The sequence below is a fragment of the Eleutherodactylus coqui genome, chromosome 3 (genome assembly GCF_035609145.1).
Source record: "Eleutherodactylus coqui strain aEleCoq1 chromosome 3, aEleCoq1.hap1, whole genome shotgun sequence".
Classification (NCBI taxonomy): Eukaryota; Metazoa; Chordata; class Amphibia; order Anura; family Eleutherodactylidae; genus Eleutherodactylus; species Eleutherodactylus coqui.
This window is the reverse complement of record NC_089839.1, coordinates 224,885,885-224,904,901: the sequence shown is the minus strand read 5'-3', so window position 1 is coordinate 224,904,901 and position 19,017 is coordinate 224,885,885. Positions and strand designations below refer to the sequence as shown.

The 19,017-nt window shown below is 45.1% G+C and overlaps 1 protein-coding gene across 2 annotated transcripts; it reads right to left on the bottom strand.

Moving 5' to 3' along the window:
- Positions 1 to 609: 609 nt before the first annotated feature.
- On the bottom strand, positions 610 to 17,716 carry LOC136621483 (cullin-associated NEDD8-dissociated protein 1-like). 2 transcript variants are annotated; one of them, XM_066596994.1, is made up of 14 exons: positions 17,489 to 17,716; positions 16,868 to 17,011; positions 15,820 to 15,974; positions 14,989 to 15,112; positions 14,641 to 14,900; positions 14,254 to 14,496; positions 11,792 to 12,084; positions 11,564 to 11,705; positions 8,579 to 10,072; positions 5,961 to 6,056; positions 5,671 to 5,840; positions 5,188 to 5,352; positions 4,928 to 5,035; positions 610 to 1,001 (listed from the first exon to the last, which is right to left on the bottom strand). In XM_066596994.1, the coding sequence occupies exons 1-14, from the start codon at positions 17,554 to 17,556 to the stop codon at positions 774 to 776; spliced, it is 3,690 nt and encodes a 1,229-aa protein (XP_066453091.1). In that variant the 5' UTR covers positions 17,557 to 17,716; the 3' UTR covers positions 610 to 773. The 2 variants fall into 2 exon arrangements, with proteins under 2 accessions (XP_066453091.1, XP_066453093.1); XM_066596996.1 differs by having other exon boundaries at positions 14,641 to 14,897.
- Positions 17,717 to 19,017: the final 1,301 nt, after the last annotated feature.

The window sequence follows — 19,017 nt, the reverse complement described above, 5'->3', positions numbered from 1 at the left end:
TTCTAATAAAGCAGAATTCTATACATCTACATCGTGGTGTTTGTCTTTTGTCTGATTTCTCCTTACACAGCGACCCTGATGAGAGTGATCGCTGCCGCCCAATAATCCAGTTGTGTCTACACCAGTCTTTAGGATAGGTGATAAAAGCCTGATTAGTAGGCGTATTACCGCTAAAACCCCCAGTAATCCAAGAACAGGGTTCCCATGTCCCCTCTCCTTTTCACTGTGGGTTTACTGCATCCTCCGCAATAAGGAGTTTGAATAGACCAGGGTTTCCCAAAGTGTGCTCCGCGAGGCCCTTGGGGCTCCGCAATTGATTATCAGGGCTCCAACTGAGGATCTAGGCTCACCTAACATGCGGTCCTGCGGTCGGCATAGCAATGCGGATCACATGAGCCGACTCTGGTCATATGATCCTCTCTGCTATGCTGACCGCAAGTCCTGCGTATTAGGTGTCTTGGACATTCATTTCCCCAGTACAGGCTCTCGGGACACCGCTACAGAGGAAATTGCATAGCGTATGGCTGCCTGCAGCAACCAATCAAATTCCAGCACTCATTTTCTCTTTGTATTGGCCAATATGAATGTTTTACCTCACTGAAGGAAAAATAATGGTTTTAAGTTTTTATTTTTCAATGCAAAAACCTTTACACTTAGACTGTAGATATAATGCGGCGGGCGCCTCAGCTCAGGCTGAGGTCATGATTCAGCTGCAGTAAGGTTTGGTAGCCATTTGTGCATTAGGCTGGATCCCTGCAGCTGCGGTCTGACTCCTAGCTGATGTCCATGATCTCTGTGCTGCAGGCCGTCACTGAGTCTTTCTGGATGTTGTCCATCAGGGCCGAGAGCTCAGAGTTGGCTCTGATCTGCGTCAGGAACTCTGCCATGCTACGGCTGTTCTCCACCTCTGAGATAGTGAGCAGCGCAGTGATGGTTCTCATAGCTGAGCGTCTCAGCTCATCCTGCTTCTCAAACTCCTGCTTCACAGAGCCAGCTTTCACCTGCGAACAAAAGGAGGTGAATAATTTTGGGGTGGTGGCTGGTGATGAAGGCCGATGGCCCAATATGTGGGCTCACATACTGAATGGCAGCTTTATTAGAGCCCCCCTCTAGTTGCACCTTTTGGCTCGCAGAACTGCAGCGATTCGCTTTGTAGATTGCACTAGCCGATTAAATAGTTCTGCAGGAATATCGGCCCCTGTAGACAGGAATCTTGTAGTTGTCGCAGATTAGGTGGAGGTGCTGAAGTCTTCTGTCTAGCTGACAGGAAGGGGTCATCGATTCATGCTGCTTGCACCAAATTCCAACCTCCCATTTTCAATGGTTTCATTCTAATTTGGGATTTTTCACTCCTGCGATGCTGCGTGAAAAATAAAAATAGCAGCATTTCTTTTTCTTTTTGCGATATCACACACTGTTTTCAACTGGGATGGCAGCAGCAGCGCCGGCCCCACTGAAAAAAATGATCTCCTACCACGGCTGTGACAGTCACGCCAGGGAATTTCTTCAGCCCTGCAGGGATGTGAGACTGTCACATCCAGGGGTTTCCACATGTTTTCAGTGGGGCCAGTGGTAGCAGCGCCGGCCCCAATGAAAATAGTGGTAGAATATCGTAATTTCCTGCTGTTGATGAAGGGAACCCCTGCAGTAATGTAAGGCTGTTTCCATGTGAAAACGCCTCGCATCCAGGCATTTTCAGAAGGCGAGGGCGAGGGCGATATCTGGCTGTGATTCACTGTCACAGCTGCGGCAGGAGATCATGATGCCCTCCCATTATTTTCAATGGGGCCGGGCCCCATTGAAAACATGTGGTAACCCCTGGATGTGACAGCCTTGCATCCCTGCAGGGCTGAAGGATTATCCCGTCACAGCTGTCACAGCCCCAGCCCCATTGAAAACAATAGGCTATATCGCAAAAAGAAAGGCGATGCGGGGATTTATTTTGTCACACAGCATCGCAGGAGTGAAAACATCGCAAATGAGAATGAAACCATTGAAAATTTCTGAAATCTCATCCACATGGTTTGTAAGAGTATGTTATAATGGTGGAATTTTCCACATGAGTTACGCCTCTAAAAACCGCTGCTAAATTTGCAGCTTTCTATCGCAGTTTATACTGTGGATCAGCACACAGAATTAGCGCTAGCAATCTGTGTGCAGTATATCGCATTTCCGCATCAAGAAGTGATGTCACTTCTTTACGTGTAAACATGACAGAATTCTGCTGATTTTTCCCATTGACGGCTAGATCTGCTGCAGATTTTGACTTGGTTTTCTGAGGTAGAAGTCACGCAAAAACATTCCTTGGCAAATTTAGCTGTGTGAACATACCCTAAACACTAAAAGTTTTGCAAAAATTCTGCTAGTGAAATTCCCACAGCGTTTGCAGCCTGTGTGAAGACAGCCTTATAGCTCATCTAGGTTAGGGAGGAACGATGATGTCAAGTTGTGCTCCTGGGACCAGTGGTACTATGGGTTTTCAGGACCAAACTGCTGCAGGTGTGGTTGATTTGACTGGTTGATGGTGTGGAGTTCAGCCAGCGGTCTGCTACATATAAATACCAGCCCCTCTTACTAGAGGACGCTTGTCATTTATTCATCCTATCTCATTCGCACTCAGAGCTTTGTATTAGGCATGTTAGTCTAAAGTGTTTCACCAGCTTCCCTGAGGATGGTCTGGACATCTGTATTGTTTGTCTGCATCTCATGCGGACCCTTTCTCCCTTCCCCTTTGACAGATGCAGTCTCCAGACGTCTGATGTCTTGTCTGTTGTCAAGTAGGTGATGCCTGATATGGTTCCCCTTACATCAGATCGGTGTATGACTCACTTTCCCCTTGGTGTGAGGACTCTTGCACTAGATATTTTTTAATATGCATGAGTTTTCTAAGTGCGGTTTCTGTTTGCTAGTGTGAACAGCAACATGTTCAGGGTGAATGTCACTTGTCTGTTAGTGCGTGTGAACAGTGTCCTGTTTCTTACCACCTAGGTTCCAGCTTGGGGTCATCCCTATCGGGACAATTGTAGTGGCCCAGAACATCATCCTGGCCCCTTCCATAAATGTCATACATGTATTGTCTCATGTGGATGCACTGTGCAAAGTTGTCTTGTCATTTTCTGTATGTGTGTTGCACGGTGTCTGAAGGTTTAATGTTAATAAAATCATTGCCTGTCAGCTCTGTCTGCTGAATGTATCCATTTTATTGTGTCATGTGGTGCAAGGAAGGTATAAATGTTAGTGTCTGAGAGCGGGAAAGGAGTCCCTCTTCAGGAGGAGAGAGTGCTAACACAGAGCCACTAACACAGCATCTCTAGCTTCCATGTAGGTGAAGATGGAGGAAGAAGAGTGACATCCCATAGTGTTTAGAGTGTGGATATGAGGAGTGAGTCCCAGCAACAGAGAGAGAGAGAGCAACTCACAACTTCTTAAACACAGGTACTCGTTCACAATACAGGCATTTTTACTGTGCGGCCGTCCGACATTGGGATCACTATACAGAAGTACTTGATTGTGACACCCATGCATATGCTGTGCGGGCTGTATCTTGGCTAAGCCTTTTTCTGGAATAATTGTCTCCCAGAGTGTTTGTGGAGTGACCCCTGCCCCCGTTGGAGTGCTCCCAATCCAGGGCCGGTGACATATAGCTAATGTGGACTATAGGGACGTATTGATCCTGTGCATCCTCCCTACCTCTGAGCTACAGCCTGTCAGTACATAAAGTGAATTGTACCTGTAATACCTGTTGTTCAAGTTTAATTCAAGGAAAAGTTATACTGCGCCTTAACCGTTCCTGAGGACCCGAGGTACTAAACAGAAGTCTCCGTATTTATTACTCAGCCGCATAGAATGATGGTGTGTGGGAACGGTGGCGTCACGAGTGATATCTACTACAACCCCCCTCATTCCCCTTTATTGGCACTCCCAGCCAAAGGAGTGTCGAAGCCTGGTTTGCAATCTACGCTGGCCTTGGCTGCGTGCCTTCCCTCAGGGACCAGACCCTGGTAAGTGCCACTGTGACGAGACAGCACTTAACCCTCCTAGCACTTCACATTAGCCAGGCGCCCAGGGTCACCCCTCTGGGGTGTTGCACAGTCACCCTGCTTGTAGGCAGGACTCCTGGGGTTTAGTTGTCTCGTTAGAGTAGGGACGCGTGATTCAATGAGGACCGTTGTCGTGGGCTCGTGAGCTTAAGTATCTTGGCCAAAACATAAACCAATACCTCATACGTACTTTAGTTTTTCCATCTGTTTATGCGTTTGGGTATTCTAGGTAAGTGTTTTGGCATTTGTCAGTCGTTGTTGGATGTCTGCTCTCAAGACCCATCTGCAGTTCAGTTTGTTAAGGTGTTCAGCACGTATGCATGTTCCACTGTAGCAGTCCGCTCCAGCCAGCTTTTATTTGGGTTGTGTTTGGGTAGGTTGTTTCCCCCATGGCCTGCCCAAACGTGATAGGTGAGTTGTGCATTCAGCCACAATTGGAGCAACAACGTTGTATTCGGCTGACACTGCATCACTTGTTGGTCAGAATGATTCCTAACACCTGCCTCTGACCCCTTTATAGTAATGAGTTGTTTCTGTCCACAGGACTCCCTTTTGCTGGATATTTTTCACACCATTTTCTATATACTCTCTGCATCTTTAGATGAGAAACCCCCCAGCACTTGGCAGTGAGGCCTCGGCTAGTCTATCACCGATGACCAGGCCTTATTGGAAGTCGCTCAGATCGCTGGAATTTCCCATCTAATGTGGATTCACACTGAAACTGAGCCATGGAAAACTTGTCACGTGATTTTTATGCTGCACTCTGGGGTAACGGGAATAATTTCCATACAGGGAAGCGCCAATTGTGAGAGGGCTGGGGGCTCTAATAAAGTGGCCGTTCAGTGTACAGTATGTGCAGAATTACTTCAAGCTGTTAATACTCATACCTTAGTGGTGCAGGTGACTCGAAGGGGCTCGATGAGCTGGTCGAGGCGCTGTAGAACAGCACTGGGGCACAGAGAAGCCAGCCGGGTGAGGATAATGAAGGTCAGCATCTGCAAAACATGAGATGTCTGAAAGGTCAAATCTTCCATAACTATTCTGTATAGGGTAGATGTTGAAAAATGTGGCCCTCAAGGGCCCTTTAAGAGTAGGGATCATTATCATTGGGCATGATGGAAATTGCATATAGAAGGCCTATAGTTACCCTGATGTCATAGTGATCCTTTAGCCCATCCTCCACATGGTTCAGATACTCATAGATGTCCAGCTGGTCCAGACAACTCTCCAGTAATGTGTACATACACTCAAACGCCGCCTTCCGCACATCCAGGCCGTCATCCACTGTGTGTTTGAACGGGCCCATCTCCACCTTACATTAAAACAAGCAAAGATCATCATTTGGTAATAAAAAGGTACGAATGGCTTCTTAAAGGTGTCGTCCCACTTCTAGCTGTCTTTCTGCAGGCAGCAGACAGTGCTGTATATTGCATAGTGGCCAGAGTTGGTACTGCAGGTGCATCCCATTCACTTCAGTGAGACTCAGCCTGCAGTACTAACCTGGACCTCTACACAATGTACAGAGCTGTCTGCTTCCTGCAGCAAAACATAGAAGTGGGACAAACTCTTTATGGCATAGAGAGTGTGCACTGATGTCTACAGGAAATCCATATGGTCACGGTCTCCTCACCTCTCGGATCAGTTCTTTTCGCACTTTTGTCTCTTCATATAGAGGTGGAAGGACTCGGCTCAGAAGCTTCCGCACCAGAGATGGTTTGTTGTGAGCTGCTGAATTAAACATGACCAGAGTGACCCGACGGACGTTGGGGTCTGCATCCTGTAGGGGCTTTAAGAAGTCACCTGCAAAGGAAAATCGCCATATAGTTTAAAAAATATATTTTTATCTCGGGCCTTCTATTTTAAATTTGTAATGCAGGGTAATGACCATTAGGGGTCAGTCTCATCAGCCCTAGCACTTACCAATGCAATTCTTCAGGAGTGAGTCAATAGGAGACGGCTGGTCAGATATGGTGAATTTGATAGCGGTGACTACTGTACTGCGAGTATGTGGAGAACCTGCATAAAGGAGATAATAAGTGAAGGGAAGTTCAACATAGCGCCCCCTGTATGGACATCCTGTCATGTGGCCATTCTTACAAATAGAGATCATGTGCTAAAAAATCCCACCATTTAGGGGAGCTAAAAATCTCATGGTTGAAGGATTAACTATTGAGTTTAGTGAAAGTCATATAAACCCGTATATAGAGAGCGCCCTCTAGTGGTGGCTGTAGACGAGGAGGAAAAAGAAGGGTGGAGCAAAACCCGTACAGTTGTGTTTGTTGTGAACAATGATACTACATACGTGGTGAAGAGAGTGAAGTGGTAACTTCAATAGTGGAGGTGCTGCCTGGCCAGATAACGCACCACCTGGGGGGGGGCATGATAGAGTAAGAGAATAGAACTAAAAACTGGCAGTGGAGAAGGCGCAACACTCCAGGTTAAAGCAAGTAGGAAGTGACCAAAGTTTTGGAAAACTTCTCCTTTTATTTAATAAAGTACGTGATCAGCTTATGAAAACGTGTTTCGGGGATAACCCCTTCGTCAGTTCAGCTGGTCTTTAAAACAATTGGTGGGTCCCAAAAGGGTTAATGATTAGATCCTGCTTGCCTGTGGAGTGCGGGTCAGCCAGGGCAGGCGGTGTGTTGGCCTGGAGGGTTGGGGTTAGTTTTCCAGTTTGGCTTACATTATTAGCTCTAACAACTAATAATGTAAGCCTAACAGGAAAACTAATCCTAACCCTCCAGGCCAGGCAAAAATCCATAGACACGCTGCTAGGACCTTGACAGCCAATCAGGAGCTAGGGGCATGACAGGGGCGTTCCCCCATGCAAAACCCTGTCAAACCCCTAGCTTCCGGTAGTGACAAGGTATAACAGTATCGGCTGTAGCTCCAGCTCTATGAGGACTACCAATATAATAAGATACTTGGCTTTCAAATAACACCAAAGGCACGTGAGTAGCCCCTACAGAACTGGAGCTGCAGCTGTTTGAAGTGAGGTCGGCAATACAGAATTTACAGCTGTCACCTTTTAGTCTATGTTGGCAGGGATGGTGAGGGGAGACCAGCAGAAGAATTGTAATTTTCCTGTCTCTTCCTGTCCCAGAGGAGGGGTGACATACATTTTTGTTCATGCTTTTCCCCCACCCCCCATCAGAAAGCTTATTTCTTTCTCACTGTTACATATTGGGGTCTTTTTCCCAGAAAAGAAGTAAAAGCAGTAAGACTTGCTCATCTAATCACTCCTCTACACCATTTAACCCCACAGATGCTGCCGTTATTGCCGACCATGGCATCTAAATGTTTTTACAGAAAAAAAAAAGTAAACTTTTTCCCCCTTACATAAGGCTTTAAATATTCAAAAAATAAAAAGAACGAAAAACCCTACGCATAATTGGTATCCCCACATCCATAACCTCATGTACTTAAAAATGGTACTTTATTTATCCAGCACAGAAAATTCTGTAAATTCCGTTAAAAAAAAACAACTAAAAAAGACAATGCTAAAATAGCAGTTTTCTGATCATCTCGCCTCCCCAAAAGAGGAATAAAAAGTGATTAAGAAGTGGTATATGCCTTAAAATGGTACCAATAAAAACTACAGGTTGAAACACAGGAATCAATGTAACGACTCAAAAATAAAAGTACTCTGGTTCTGAAATGTGCCGCCATGCATTTGTATAAAAAAAAGTGTTTATATTGTGCAAAACTAATAAATCAGAATAAAACCTCTATAAATTTGGTGTCATAATCGTAATAATTCAAAGAATAAGCATATTAATACCACATGGTGAACGCTATAAAAATTGAAAAAAACAATGGTGAAATAGCCTCCAGCAAAAAGAAATATATAATAAAATGTATTCGTTAGATTATAAACCCGAAATTGGTTCCTATTAAAACTGGAACTCATCCTGCAGTATACAAGATGTCGTACGGCTACGCTGACAAATAAAAAGTTATGACCAGTGGGACACAAAAGGGGAAATGATTTACTGGAACTGAAGGCTAAAATTAATTATGTTACTAAGGTATTTTCAATGCACTTAAGGCAAATGAGTTCTGCGCCAAAAATATTTGCATGAGACATAAATTCAAAATAAAAACAGTGAAATTTTCAGGAGGGTTTTTCCAATTTTACAGTGACTGTTAGGGCTCCTTCACACTAGTGAGGGCGATATCGGGCCATAGTTCACGGCCCGATATCGCCCTCGCCATCATTCTAAAAATCCCCTGGATGCTAGGCATTTTTACATGAAAACAGTCACGCATCCCTCTAGGGTTCCCTTCATCCCTGCCATGGCTGTAACAGCTGCAGCCGGGGATCGCAATGTTCTCCCATTGTTTTCAAGTGAGCCGGCACTGCTGCTGCTGGCCCCATTAAAAACAATGGGCGATATCGCAGAAAGATAGGACATACTGCAATTTTGTTTTCATGCAGCATCCCAGGAGTGAAAACATCGCAAATAAGAATGAAACCAAATTTTTCAAATATCTCTCCAGTGTGAAGGCGCCTTTATGTCTTACAATCCGTGCATTACCTGAGCTCAGCTGTTTGCACAATCGTGGCAGGAGTTGCTCCGGGTTGACAAGGGTGAGCTTCCCCACACATTCCGCTACCACATTCCTGGTGCCTTCCTCCGCAGCCTCGCAGTGCTCCAGCAACATTTTCCACACGTCCTCCTGGTACGGCCTCAGCTCCTCACTGGGCAGGCACGTGAGAGCCTCTTTAAGAGAGTGTAAGAGCAGATACTGCCTTCTGAGCTGACCCCCAATTTCATGCAGCAAAAAGGGCAAAAAATCTGCAGGACTGCCCACACAGGCGTTTCCAAGGGCATAAGATGCTGCAGACTTAACCTCTTCACTAGGAGATGCGAAAGCTTCAAGAATAACGTTCTTCAGTTCCTTCTGCTGGTTGCCGAGGTTCCTCTCACGTCCAATTTCTGCCAATGTCAAGAATGCCAACACCTTCACCGGATCTCCGACACGGGCACTTTTGGCATCTTGTATGAACTGTGTAATGGAAGCATTGGATTCTTTGGGGCAGGCACAGGCTAATGTGGCCACACACTTAGCTACGGAATGGAAAGCCTGTTTGTGAAGCGTTGGTCCAGTAGAGTGCACAGGACCTATAAGTTGCTTGAGAAGATCAGCATATCCAAGATGAGGTGTGTGGCTCATGACCAGCGCTTGCAAAAAGGAAAGAATTGAGGCCAAAGCACCTCCTTGGAGTAGAGGAGAGTGCACTAGCTGAAACAGTTGGGGAAGGATGCGGGCACTAAGTTTAGGAAGAGAGGCCGGATGTGCGGATACTAAAGTGGTAAGAAAATCGATAGACACTTGCGCCAAGTGCATGTCGGATTCAGCCAGAAGAGATGGAAGCTCCCCCAGCACAGGCTCCAACATGGCGGGCTTTAAACAGTCATTGTAGTTCCTCACCAACACCTCAAGGGCAGATACCGTTCCTAGCCTGAGGGCTCGCTGGTTCTTCCGAAGAAAAGAAGCCAGGATGGGCAGTGCATCCTTCAGTAATGGCCGCAGGTCAATCTTGAGGGGAGATCCTGCAATGAGCGTGAGGACCTTCACCGCTGTGAGTCTTGTAATCTCATTACGGAGACGTTCAAGGATGAGTTGGAGAGTGGGTGGGAGATCATTCCCTAGTTGATCTCCAAGATGATTTATGAGATGACCCATACAAGACAAAGCCCTTTCCTTCACCTCCTGATCAATATCTGTTGCCTGCAGTCTTTTCAACGTGGCACTGAATAACTCTTTTGTATAGGGTGAAGGCTGAGATGCCTTTGTCTGGTCTAGTGGTCGGATCACTCTTACCAACTGCTGAGTTACAAGCAGGGCCTCCGAGGTGATCTTGTAAAAAGGATCAGAGATACAGGTGACCACCGGAGGCAAGAGGGCCGGAAGGTGAGGCTGGAAGCATTCGGGGGGGTGGCAGCTGAGGATAACATGGAGGAATGTTAGCGTATCCAGGCGCATATTGGAGCTGCTGCCTTTGTCCGTCAAGGAGAAGACAAGACCTATTAGTGGGAGACAAAAATATAGTCAGTTGGTGACACAAAATGATAGTGCCACTCATCAATTGCTAAGTACAGGGTTATTATAAATTATCTTCCTGATGTGAAACCTTCATAACTCCCATTTAATGACAGACATTTGATATCAATGGAAACAGAAACTCAAAAAGTTTTGTTGCACAACATCCAAAATGTTTTCCCCATCAGAGGGGGTCAGTGTGAGCCCCCTTTGTCACTGCACACACATAGAACAAGTTTCTGTCATACATGTTGTAGCATATCATGACTGACTGATGCAATGGCTTCTGTGATGTCGCAGATTATGGTGGGCGATCAGGGGGGCATGTAGACTCTAATCACAAGGTATAAGGTCCGGGGAATGTAGAGGCCAAGGAAGAAGTCCACGATCATCATCACCTGCATGGCCAATCCATCTGTTTGGTAGTCGCTGCTCACTTCTGACTTCATTGTAATAAGATGGTGGGGCCACTCCTGTTGGAAGATGAAACCTGGGCTTTCCAGTTCCGGCTGCGGCAGAAGCCATATCTGTAGGACATCCAGGTACGAAATGCCAGCATTGTTGCCTCATAAAGAAAGAAAGGGCCACACACTTTCCTACAGGTTATAGCGCAAAACACATTCACCTTGGGGGAGTCGCTCGTACGCTCCATGTAGACCGGTGGGTTTCCCCTCCCCCACATTCTGACATTACGGTTCGTGCCCAAAAGGTGGAGGGTGGCTTCATCACTAAACACTAAAGACTCTATGAAAGCATTGCATACTCTCGCAGATAGACCGTTGCCGTGCTTTGTCGTCCGGTTTCAGGGCTGGTAATAATTGCCACCGGTAAGGATAACATCACAAACGTTTGCGCAGAATCTCCCACACAGTTGGCGGTGGGACATCCAATTCTCTGGTCGTACTGACAGTGGATTTCTGAGGACTTTGTGTAACACTTTAACGGACGCTCTCCGCTGTTTCCACGCTTACTGGTAGATGGCCGGATGATTTTCGCTTACAGATGCAACCTTTTACTTGAGTATCGCTTACGATTTGCGCACCTGCTGGGCGGAGCTTCACCACACTTCGTTCAAAAATGATGTTGCACACTAATAACAGACTGTCAGACATGAAAGTCAAGGACACAAAACGCTCTCCTGTCTTCATTGAATGAAACTTTTTGGCTCTCATTTAGCAAAACTGTTTAACAGTAAGACAGTCCTTGTTGACTATAGCAACCAATCACAGCGCAGCTTTCATCTTACCTCAGCAGCTTGAGAGATGAGAGTGGCGCTGTGATTGGTTGTTAGGGGCAACAAGGACGACTTACCGTTAGATGGTTCTCCTAAGTGACATTTTTTCCATTTCTGTTTCCATTGATATCAAGTTTATGTATCTGAGTGTCATTAAACGGGGGTCCTGGGTGTTGCACATTGGGGATATCATTTGGAATGACCCCATATTTGTTGGCTGGTAGGTAAGTAGGAGTCCTACCTGGAACCAATGCAGGGATGTGCTGGGAGAGGCAGCCGGGAAGTGCACTGGTCAGCTCCGTGAGAACCGCAAAGCATCCCTGACGAGACTTGATACTCTTATCTCTGAGAAGTTTTTGGAGAGACTTCATAACCAAAGGAACCTGCGGAGGAAGGACAGCAATGTGGTGACCAACTAGTGGGGCATTCCCAACGGCTGCCAGGAATCAGAAGACAGCCCTCTGGTCACCTGTTTCTGCAGAGCACTGAGCGGACTGTCCCCCCTGTCAGCGACCTCCATGTTCTGTCTGCAGCTATGTGAACAGCGCGTTTGCCTGAGCAGAGCGTTGTATGCAGAGAAGATGTCCGCCTTCACGTTCTCTTCTCTTTCTTTAAATCGGGAAATGATGGCCGGAGCCGCTGTCCTGTAAAACTCTAACAGGAGATCGGGTCTGGCTGTGATCAGAGTCTCCAGACACTTGGCTGCTGAGCGCCTCACTTTCCAGCTCATATCGTCATCATCGCTGTATTCTTCTTCACTCTCTACAGAGAACAAACCAACATAAATCACTCATCAACGAAAAGGGGCAACCATAGGGGGCAGTATTATAGTAGTTATATTCTTGTACATAGGGGCAGTATTATAGTAGTTATATTCTTGTACATAGGAGGCAGTATTATAGTAGTTATATTCTTGTACATAGGGGGCAGTATTATAGTAGTTATAATCTTGTACATAGAAGGCAGTATTATAGTAGTTATAGTCTTGTACATAGGGGGCAGTATTATAGTAGTTATATTCCTGTACATAGGGGGCAGTATTATAGTAGTTATATTCTTGTACATAGGGGGCAGTATAGTAGTAGTTATATTCTTGTACATAGGGGGCAGTATTATAGTAGTTATATTCTTGTATATAGGGGCAGTATTATAGTAGTTATATTCTTGTACATAGGGGGCAGTATAGTGGTAGTTATATTCTTGTACATAGGGGGCAGTATTATAGTAGTTTTATTCTTGTACATAGGGGGCAGTATTATAGTAGTTATATTCTTGTACATAGGAGGCAGTATTATAGTAGTTATATTCTTGTACATAGGGGCAGTATTATAGTAGTTATATTCTTGTCCATAGAGGGCAGTATTATAGTAGTTATATTCTTGTACATATGGGCAGTATTATAGTAGTTATATTCTTGTACATAGGAGGGCAGTATTATAGTAGTTCTATTCTTGCACATAGGGGCAGTATTATAGCAGTTATATTCTTGTACATAGGGAGCAGTATTATAGTAGTTATATTCTTGTACATAGGGGGCAGTATTATAGAAGTTATATTCTTGTAGATAGGGGGGCAATATTATAGTAGTTATATTCTTGTACATAGGAGGGCAGTATTATAGTAGTTATATTCTTGTACATAGGGAGCAGTATTATAGTAGTTATATTCTTGTACATAGGGGGCAGTATTATAGTAGTTATATTCTTGTACATAGGGAGCAGTATTATAGTAGTTAGATTCTTGTACATAGGGAGCAGTATTATAGTAGTTATATTTTTGTACATAGGGGGCAGTATTATAGTAGTTATATTCTTGTAGATAGGGGGCAAAATTATAGTAGTTATAGTCTTGTACATAGGGGGCAGTATTATAGTAGTTATATTCTTGTACATAGGAGGGCAATATTATAGTAGTTATCTTCTTGTACATAGGGGGCAGTATTATAGTAGTTATATTCCTGTACATAGGGGGCAGTATTATAGTAGTTATATTCTTGTACATAGGGGGCAGTATAGTAGTAGTTATATTCTTGTACATAGGGGGCAGTATTATAGTAGTTATATTCTTGTATATAGGGGCAGTATTATAGTAGTTATATTCTTGTACATAGGGGGCAGTATAGTGGTAGTTATATTCTTGTACATAGGGGGCAGTATTATAGTAGTTTTATTCTTGTACATAGGGGGCAGTATTATAGTAGTTATATTCTTGTACATAGGAGGCAGTATTATAGTAGTTATATTCTTGTACATAGGGGCAGTATTATAGTAGTTATATTCTTGTCCATAGAGGGCAGTATTATAGTAGTTATATTCTTGTACATATGGGCAGTATTATAGTAGTTATATTCTTGTACATAGGAGGGCAGTATTATAGTAGTTCTATTCTTGCACATAGGGGCAGTATTATAGCAGTTATATTCTTGTACATAGGGAGCAGTATTATAGTAGTTATATTCTTGTACATAGGGGGCAGTATTATAGAAGTTATATTCTTGTAGATAGGGGGGCAATATTATAGTAGTTATATTCTTGTACATAGGAGGGCAGTATTATAGTAGTTATATTCTTGTACATAGGGAGCAGTATTATAGTAGTTATATTCTTGTACATAGGGGGCAGTATTATAGTAGTTATATTCTTGTACATAGGGAGCAGTATTATAGTAGTTAGATTCTTGTACATAGGGAGCAGTATTATAGTAGTTATATTTTTGTACATAGGGGGCAGTATTATAGTAGTTATATTCTTGTAGATAGGGGGCAAAATTATAGTAGTTATAGTCTTGTACATAGGGGGCAGTATTATAGTAGTTATATTCTTGTACATAGGAGGGCAATATTATAGTAGTTATCTTCTTGTACATAGGGGGCAGTATTATAGTAGTTATATTCTTGTACATAGGAGGGCAGTCTTAGCAGCTAACACTGACCTGGTTCTTCCTCGCTTTCTGTTTCCATCATCTCCTCTTCATCTTCACTATCGTAGTTGTAGTTAGGGTCATAAGAAATATATTTCAGACACAGATCAATGACTGTGGGGACGTAAGTTGAGATTTCTTTAGGGCTGCGTCTGATAAATGAGTCCAATGCCTGAAAGCACTGCTCCTGCAGCTCATCATCTTCCACTTTACAGAAGCCCACCACTAGTGGCACAATTCTTGCCAGATGTGGCCCTGGAGAAAGAGCAGATGGGATATAGAGGAGATACAGAGCTGGATTAGTTCTGCTTTTCCACAGGTTGTAGTTAGAATATTGTGATCGTGTAATCGATTATCATGTTCCTACAGTCTGCAGAGACATCTTTGTGCCCTTCTTACCTAATCTGTGTCCTGCCTGCAAGCTTACAGCGGCCACACACTGAATGTAGGTTCTAGTGGTGGATGTGGATTCGTTCTTTTTCATTTCTGTCACCAGATGTTCTACAAGTTCTGTGAACAAGTTTCCATTGCAGGTTTGCACCAGGTGCCCCAAGGCCAGGACAGCTCTCTTCCTCACCGCAAGCCGAGGGCTGGTGAGCTGGGGCAGGAGACAGCTCAGGATGGAGGCATGGAAGGAAAAGAGGGCACCTCCTAATCTGCTGGAAACACAGAGGAGGTGAGATGGGAGCCACTCTGCAGAGACCCATAATAATACTAATAGACCTGCTATATAAAGTATTATCTCACCTTCCCAACATGTCCGACAAAATATCAAGAGCCTCGAGCTGCACTGCTGCATCATCCTGTTTTCCTATTGCCCCGGTCAGTTGCCCTGTGATCTTTCTGCACACATTGGCTGCCAAGGAGGAGCCTATGGGAGGAATAAAAGAAATATAATCACTTTATAAATACCATACGATGCATTACTTATCCAGTATTATACTCCAGAGCTGCACTCACTATTCTCCGGTGCAGTCCCTGTGTACATACATTACTTATCCTGTACTGATCGTGAGTTACATCCTGTATTATACTCCAGAGCTGCACTCACTATTCTGCTGGTAGAATCACTGTGTACATACATTACTTATCCTGTACTGATCCTGAGTTACATCCTGCATTAATTATACTCCAGAGCTGTACTAACTATTCAGCCCATAGTGCGCCCCTCTCCTCTGACCTCTCCCATCCTTGACCAAAGTTCATCCCTCTACCCTGACGTTTCCCATTTATGCGCATAGTGCACCCCTCTCCTCTGACGTCTCCATTCCTTGCCCATAGTGCACCCCTCTCCTGTGATGACTCACATCCTTGCCCATAGTGCAACCTTCTACTCTGACGTCTCTTGTCCTTGCCCATAGTGCACCCTTCTCCTCTGACGCCTTCCATACCTGCCCATAGTGCACCCGTCTCCTCTTGACATATCCCATCCGTGCCCATAGTGCAACCCTTTCCTCTGACGCCTTCCATACCTGCCCATAGTTCACCCGTCTCCTCTTGACATCTCCCATCCTTGCCCACAGCGCAACCCTCTCCTCTGACGTCTCCATTCCATGCCCATAATCCTCTGGTGTCTACCTGAGCTTGCTGCGGGAAGTTCTGATATGACAGTCTTTAGCCCGATGCTGCAGATATCTCTCAGCTGCTCCTTCTCTGACAGCATGTTACTACACAGTGTGTCCACGATTGTCTCCACCTGATGCTCTTTCACTTTTCCCACCAGAGGCCCCAGGCTGGAAGACACCAAAGGAGACAAAAATGATGATAGAGGGACCTCAACTCTGACTGTATGGTGGAAAACTGGTGAATGAAGGACCTCAACTGTGACTGTATGGTGGAGAACTGACCATAGAGGGATCTCAGCTATGACTGTATGTAGAAAGCGGAAGATAGAAGGACCTCAACTGTAAATGTATGGTGGGGAACTGATGATAGAGGGACCTCAACTGTGACTGTATGGTGAAGAACTAATGATAGAGGGACCTCAGCTGTGACTGTATGGTGGAAAACTGATAATTGAAGGACCTCAGCTGTGACTGTATTATGGAGAACTGTAGAGAGAGGGACTATAAATGTGGCTGTATGATGAGGAACTGACTATAGATGGACCTCAACCACAAAGGTATGATGAAGAACTGATGACAGAGGGGCTTTAACTGTGATGGAAATCTGACGACTGAGAGACATCAGCTGTGACTAAATGGTGGAGGACTGATGATAAATGACAACCGTGAACAATGGAAGGTGGATATAACTCTATATTCAATTTGGAGAAGTGACATGTGGCCTAAAATGTAGCTGTGAACAGAATTAGTAAATTAAGATGAAATGGAGGCACCAGGGAATGACCGAAAGGTTACGTATGGGTGAACGGGAACTATTCTATGAGGGGTAGGAATTGGAAGCATGCAGGTGACATGACTGTGAGCAGAGATGATCTATCGTTGCATGAAAAAGAGCTGTGGGTAGGCGCTGGGGGACCATTTAAAGGGAAGTCAACAAAAGACCATGAAGGATGGGGAGGAGGTCAACAAAAGACCATGAAGGATGCCTAGAAGCCCTGAGGTAGTTATGAGTTTACAGACGCTGCACACTGACGGCCGCTAGATCCCCACACCTCTCTCACCACTTCACTGCCAAGTTCTGCACCTCTCCGTTTTTGTCCTCCAGCAGCTTCAGAAGCATCTTCACCACCCTCCGCTCGCTATCCTCATCCAACTTGATGGAGTCCTTCTGTAGCTCCACCATCAAATCATTTGTGGCCATGAACCTTTAACAGGAAGAAGAGAAAGTGTCAAATTCTTAGAAGGTTCCAAAAATGCTGTGCTATATACTCCACATTTCATGTGCACTTATTTACTGTTCTCTGTAATCAGCCATTTCAGGCTGACTATAGTTTATGTCAATAAGATGATGGACGGGTAGTGCGGAAAACTCCCTGTCCTCAATAACCACACGTCTCTGGTGCTGAGAACTTTTATATACATGTGTATCAGATATGGAAGACAGCAGAGGGCATGATGGGGCATGTGGTCAGCAGACTATCTACTTGGCGGACAGCTTTCCCTTTATTTTTACAGGGGTTGCTGTAAAAGAATGCCGGGACATACAATATGGTCACATAAGACAAATGAAACAATTAACCCCATAATGTCCAGATCACACAGCAAAGGATCAAACGTATCATTCTATAGATGTAATAACAAGCACACCTGTCACTCAGAACTCCAGCAGTCCCCCTCCTCACCTGAAGTCCTTGTCACTGGACGTCATCTTCTCCAGCAGGCTGGAGATATGATAGGTGACATTACTCATGGTGACGGCAGCACTGCAGCCAGTCCAGAGGGTACTGCAAAGGGCCAGGAGAGACAAGACGGGTTGTAACTTTTCACCCTTAGACAGAGAGAATATGGCGTCGAGAGTGACATGCGAGGGGGTGAGGGGATCGTGTTTGCTGTCCCCTCTTTGGAAGTCGCTAGAAAACCTGACACTGCGCAGGTTATTAATAGATGGTGAGTGAGCGTCCGAGGGAAGACCCCTGCTGGACAACGGGCTGAAGTACAGCGCAGACTGCAGCGTCATAGACAGGGGAGCAGTGGCACTACATCCCCCATCATGTTATGTTACTGGACATTATGCAGAAATGTCTATAACGCTGAGTTTGAGGTAAATCCCGACTCGCTGCAGATCAGAGGTAAATCCACCGCCAACTCTGAGCGCGTTACCTGCGCAATTATCTGCAGACTTCCCTGCACATTACCCACGGACGTCACCACTATACACTGCAGGCGTGAAATCTGTGGCGACAATCTGACGCGTTTTCACAACAGAATAAGTGCACTCCGATTTCTGTGTGGAGAATTTCTACTACATCTTGGTGACCGCAAATTAAACACGTCTGAACGCACCCTCAAGGGCTCATTCACCGGTGTATTTTTTACGTGCGTAATGCATAGAGCTTAAACGCCATTGATTTGCACTAAGGTATTGAGACATGCGTATTGCACGCGCAAAAAAATATTTGGTCCATATTAGAGCTCATTTACAAAGGCGTATTATGTGTGCATTTTACATTTTTTACTGCTGAATAGAGATGAGCGAGCATACTCGCTAAGGGCAATTGCTCGAGCAAGCATTGCCCTTAGCGAGTACCTGCCTGCAAGAGAAAAGGTTCGGGTGTCGGCGGCGGGGGAGCCGTGAGTTGTGGCAGTCAGCAGAGGGGAGAGAGGGAGAGAGAGATCTCCCCTCCGTTCCTCCCTGCTCTCCCCCGCAGCTCCCCGCCCGCCGCCGGCACCCGAACCCTTTCTCTCGAGCGGGCAGGTACTCGCTAAGGGCAATGCTTGCTCGAGCAATTGCCCTTACCGAGTATGCCCACGCATCACTACTGCTGAATCTCCATTAATTTGCATTGGTGTATTGAGACGTACGTTTTTCATCCACGTATTTACGCGCATCGAAAAAATTGCAGCATGTCCTATTTTGGACTGAATTATGCAAATCGGCCATTATAACCAATCGCCATGCGTAAATACACAGTGAATACGCATGAAATCAATGGGGCTTATTGTAGTTTAATTTTGTGTGCGTGAAAAATGCAGTACACGAGGAAACGGTTTCAGTCTGTGAAAACGCTCATTCGCTGAAATGGCCCATTAAGAGATTCTCCGCCCAACCGTATTTGAGCAGGTTTTTGCGCAGTATATTTTACACAGGGAACAGTACCCATTAATTTCAATGGGTTGGGCTGACAGGCGTGTTTTGCGGGTGCATGTCGCA

Coding starts and splice junctions, on each gene's coding strand:
- LOC136621483 (XM_066596994.1), bottom strand. CDS start 17,556: ATGAGTAATGTCACCTATCATATCTCCAGCCTGCTGGAGAAGATGACG. Junction 15,975..16,867: donor CAGAACTTGGCAGTGAAGTG/GTGAGAGAGGTG, acceptor GGTGTCTTCCAG/CCTGGGGCCTCTGGTGGGAA. Junction 11,706..11,791: donor TCAGTGCTCTGCAGAAACAG/GTGACCAGAGGG, acceptor CTTCCTCCGCAG/GTTCCTTTGGTTATGAAGTC.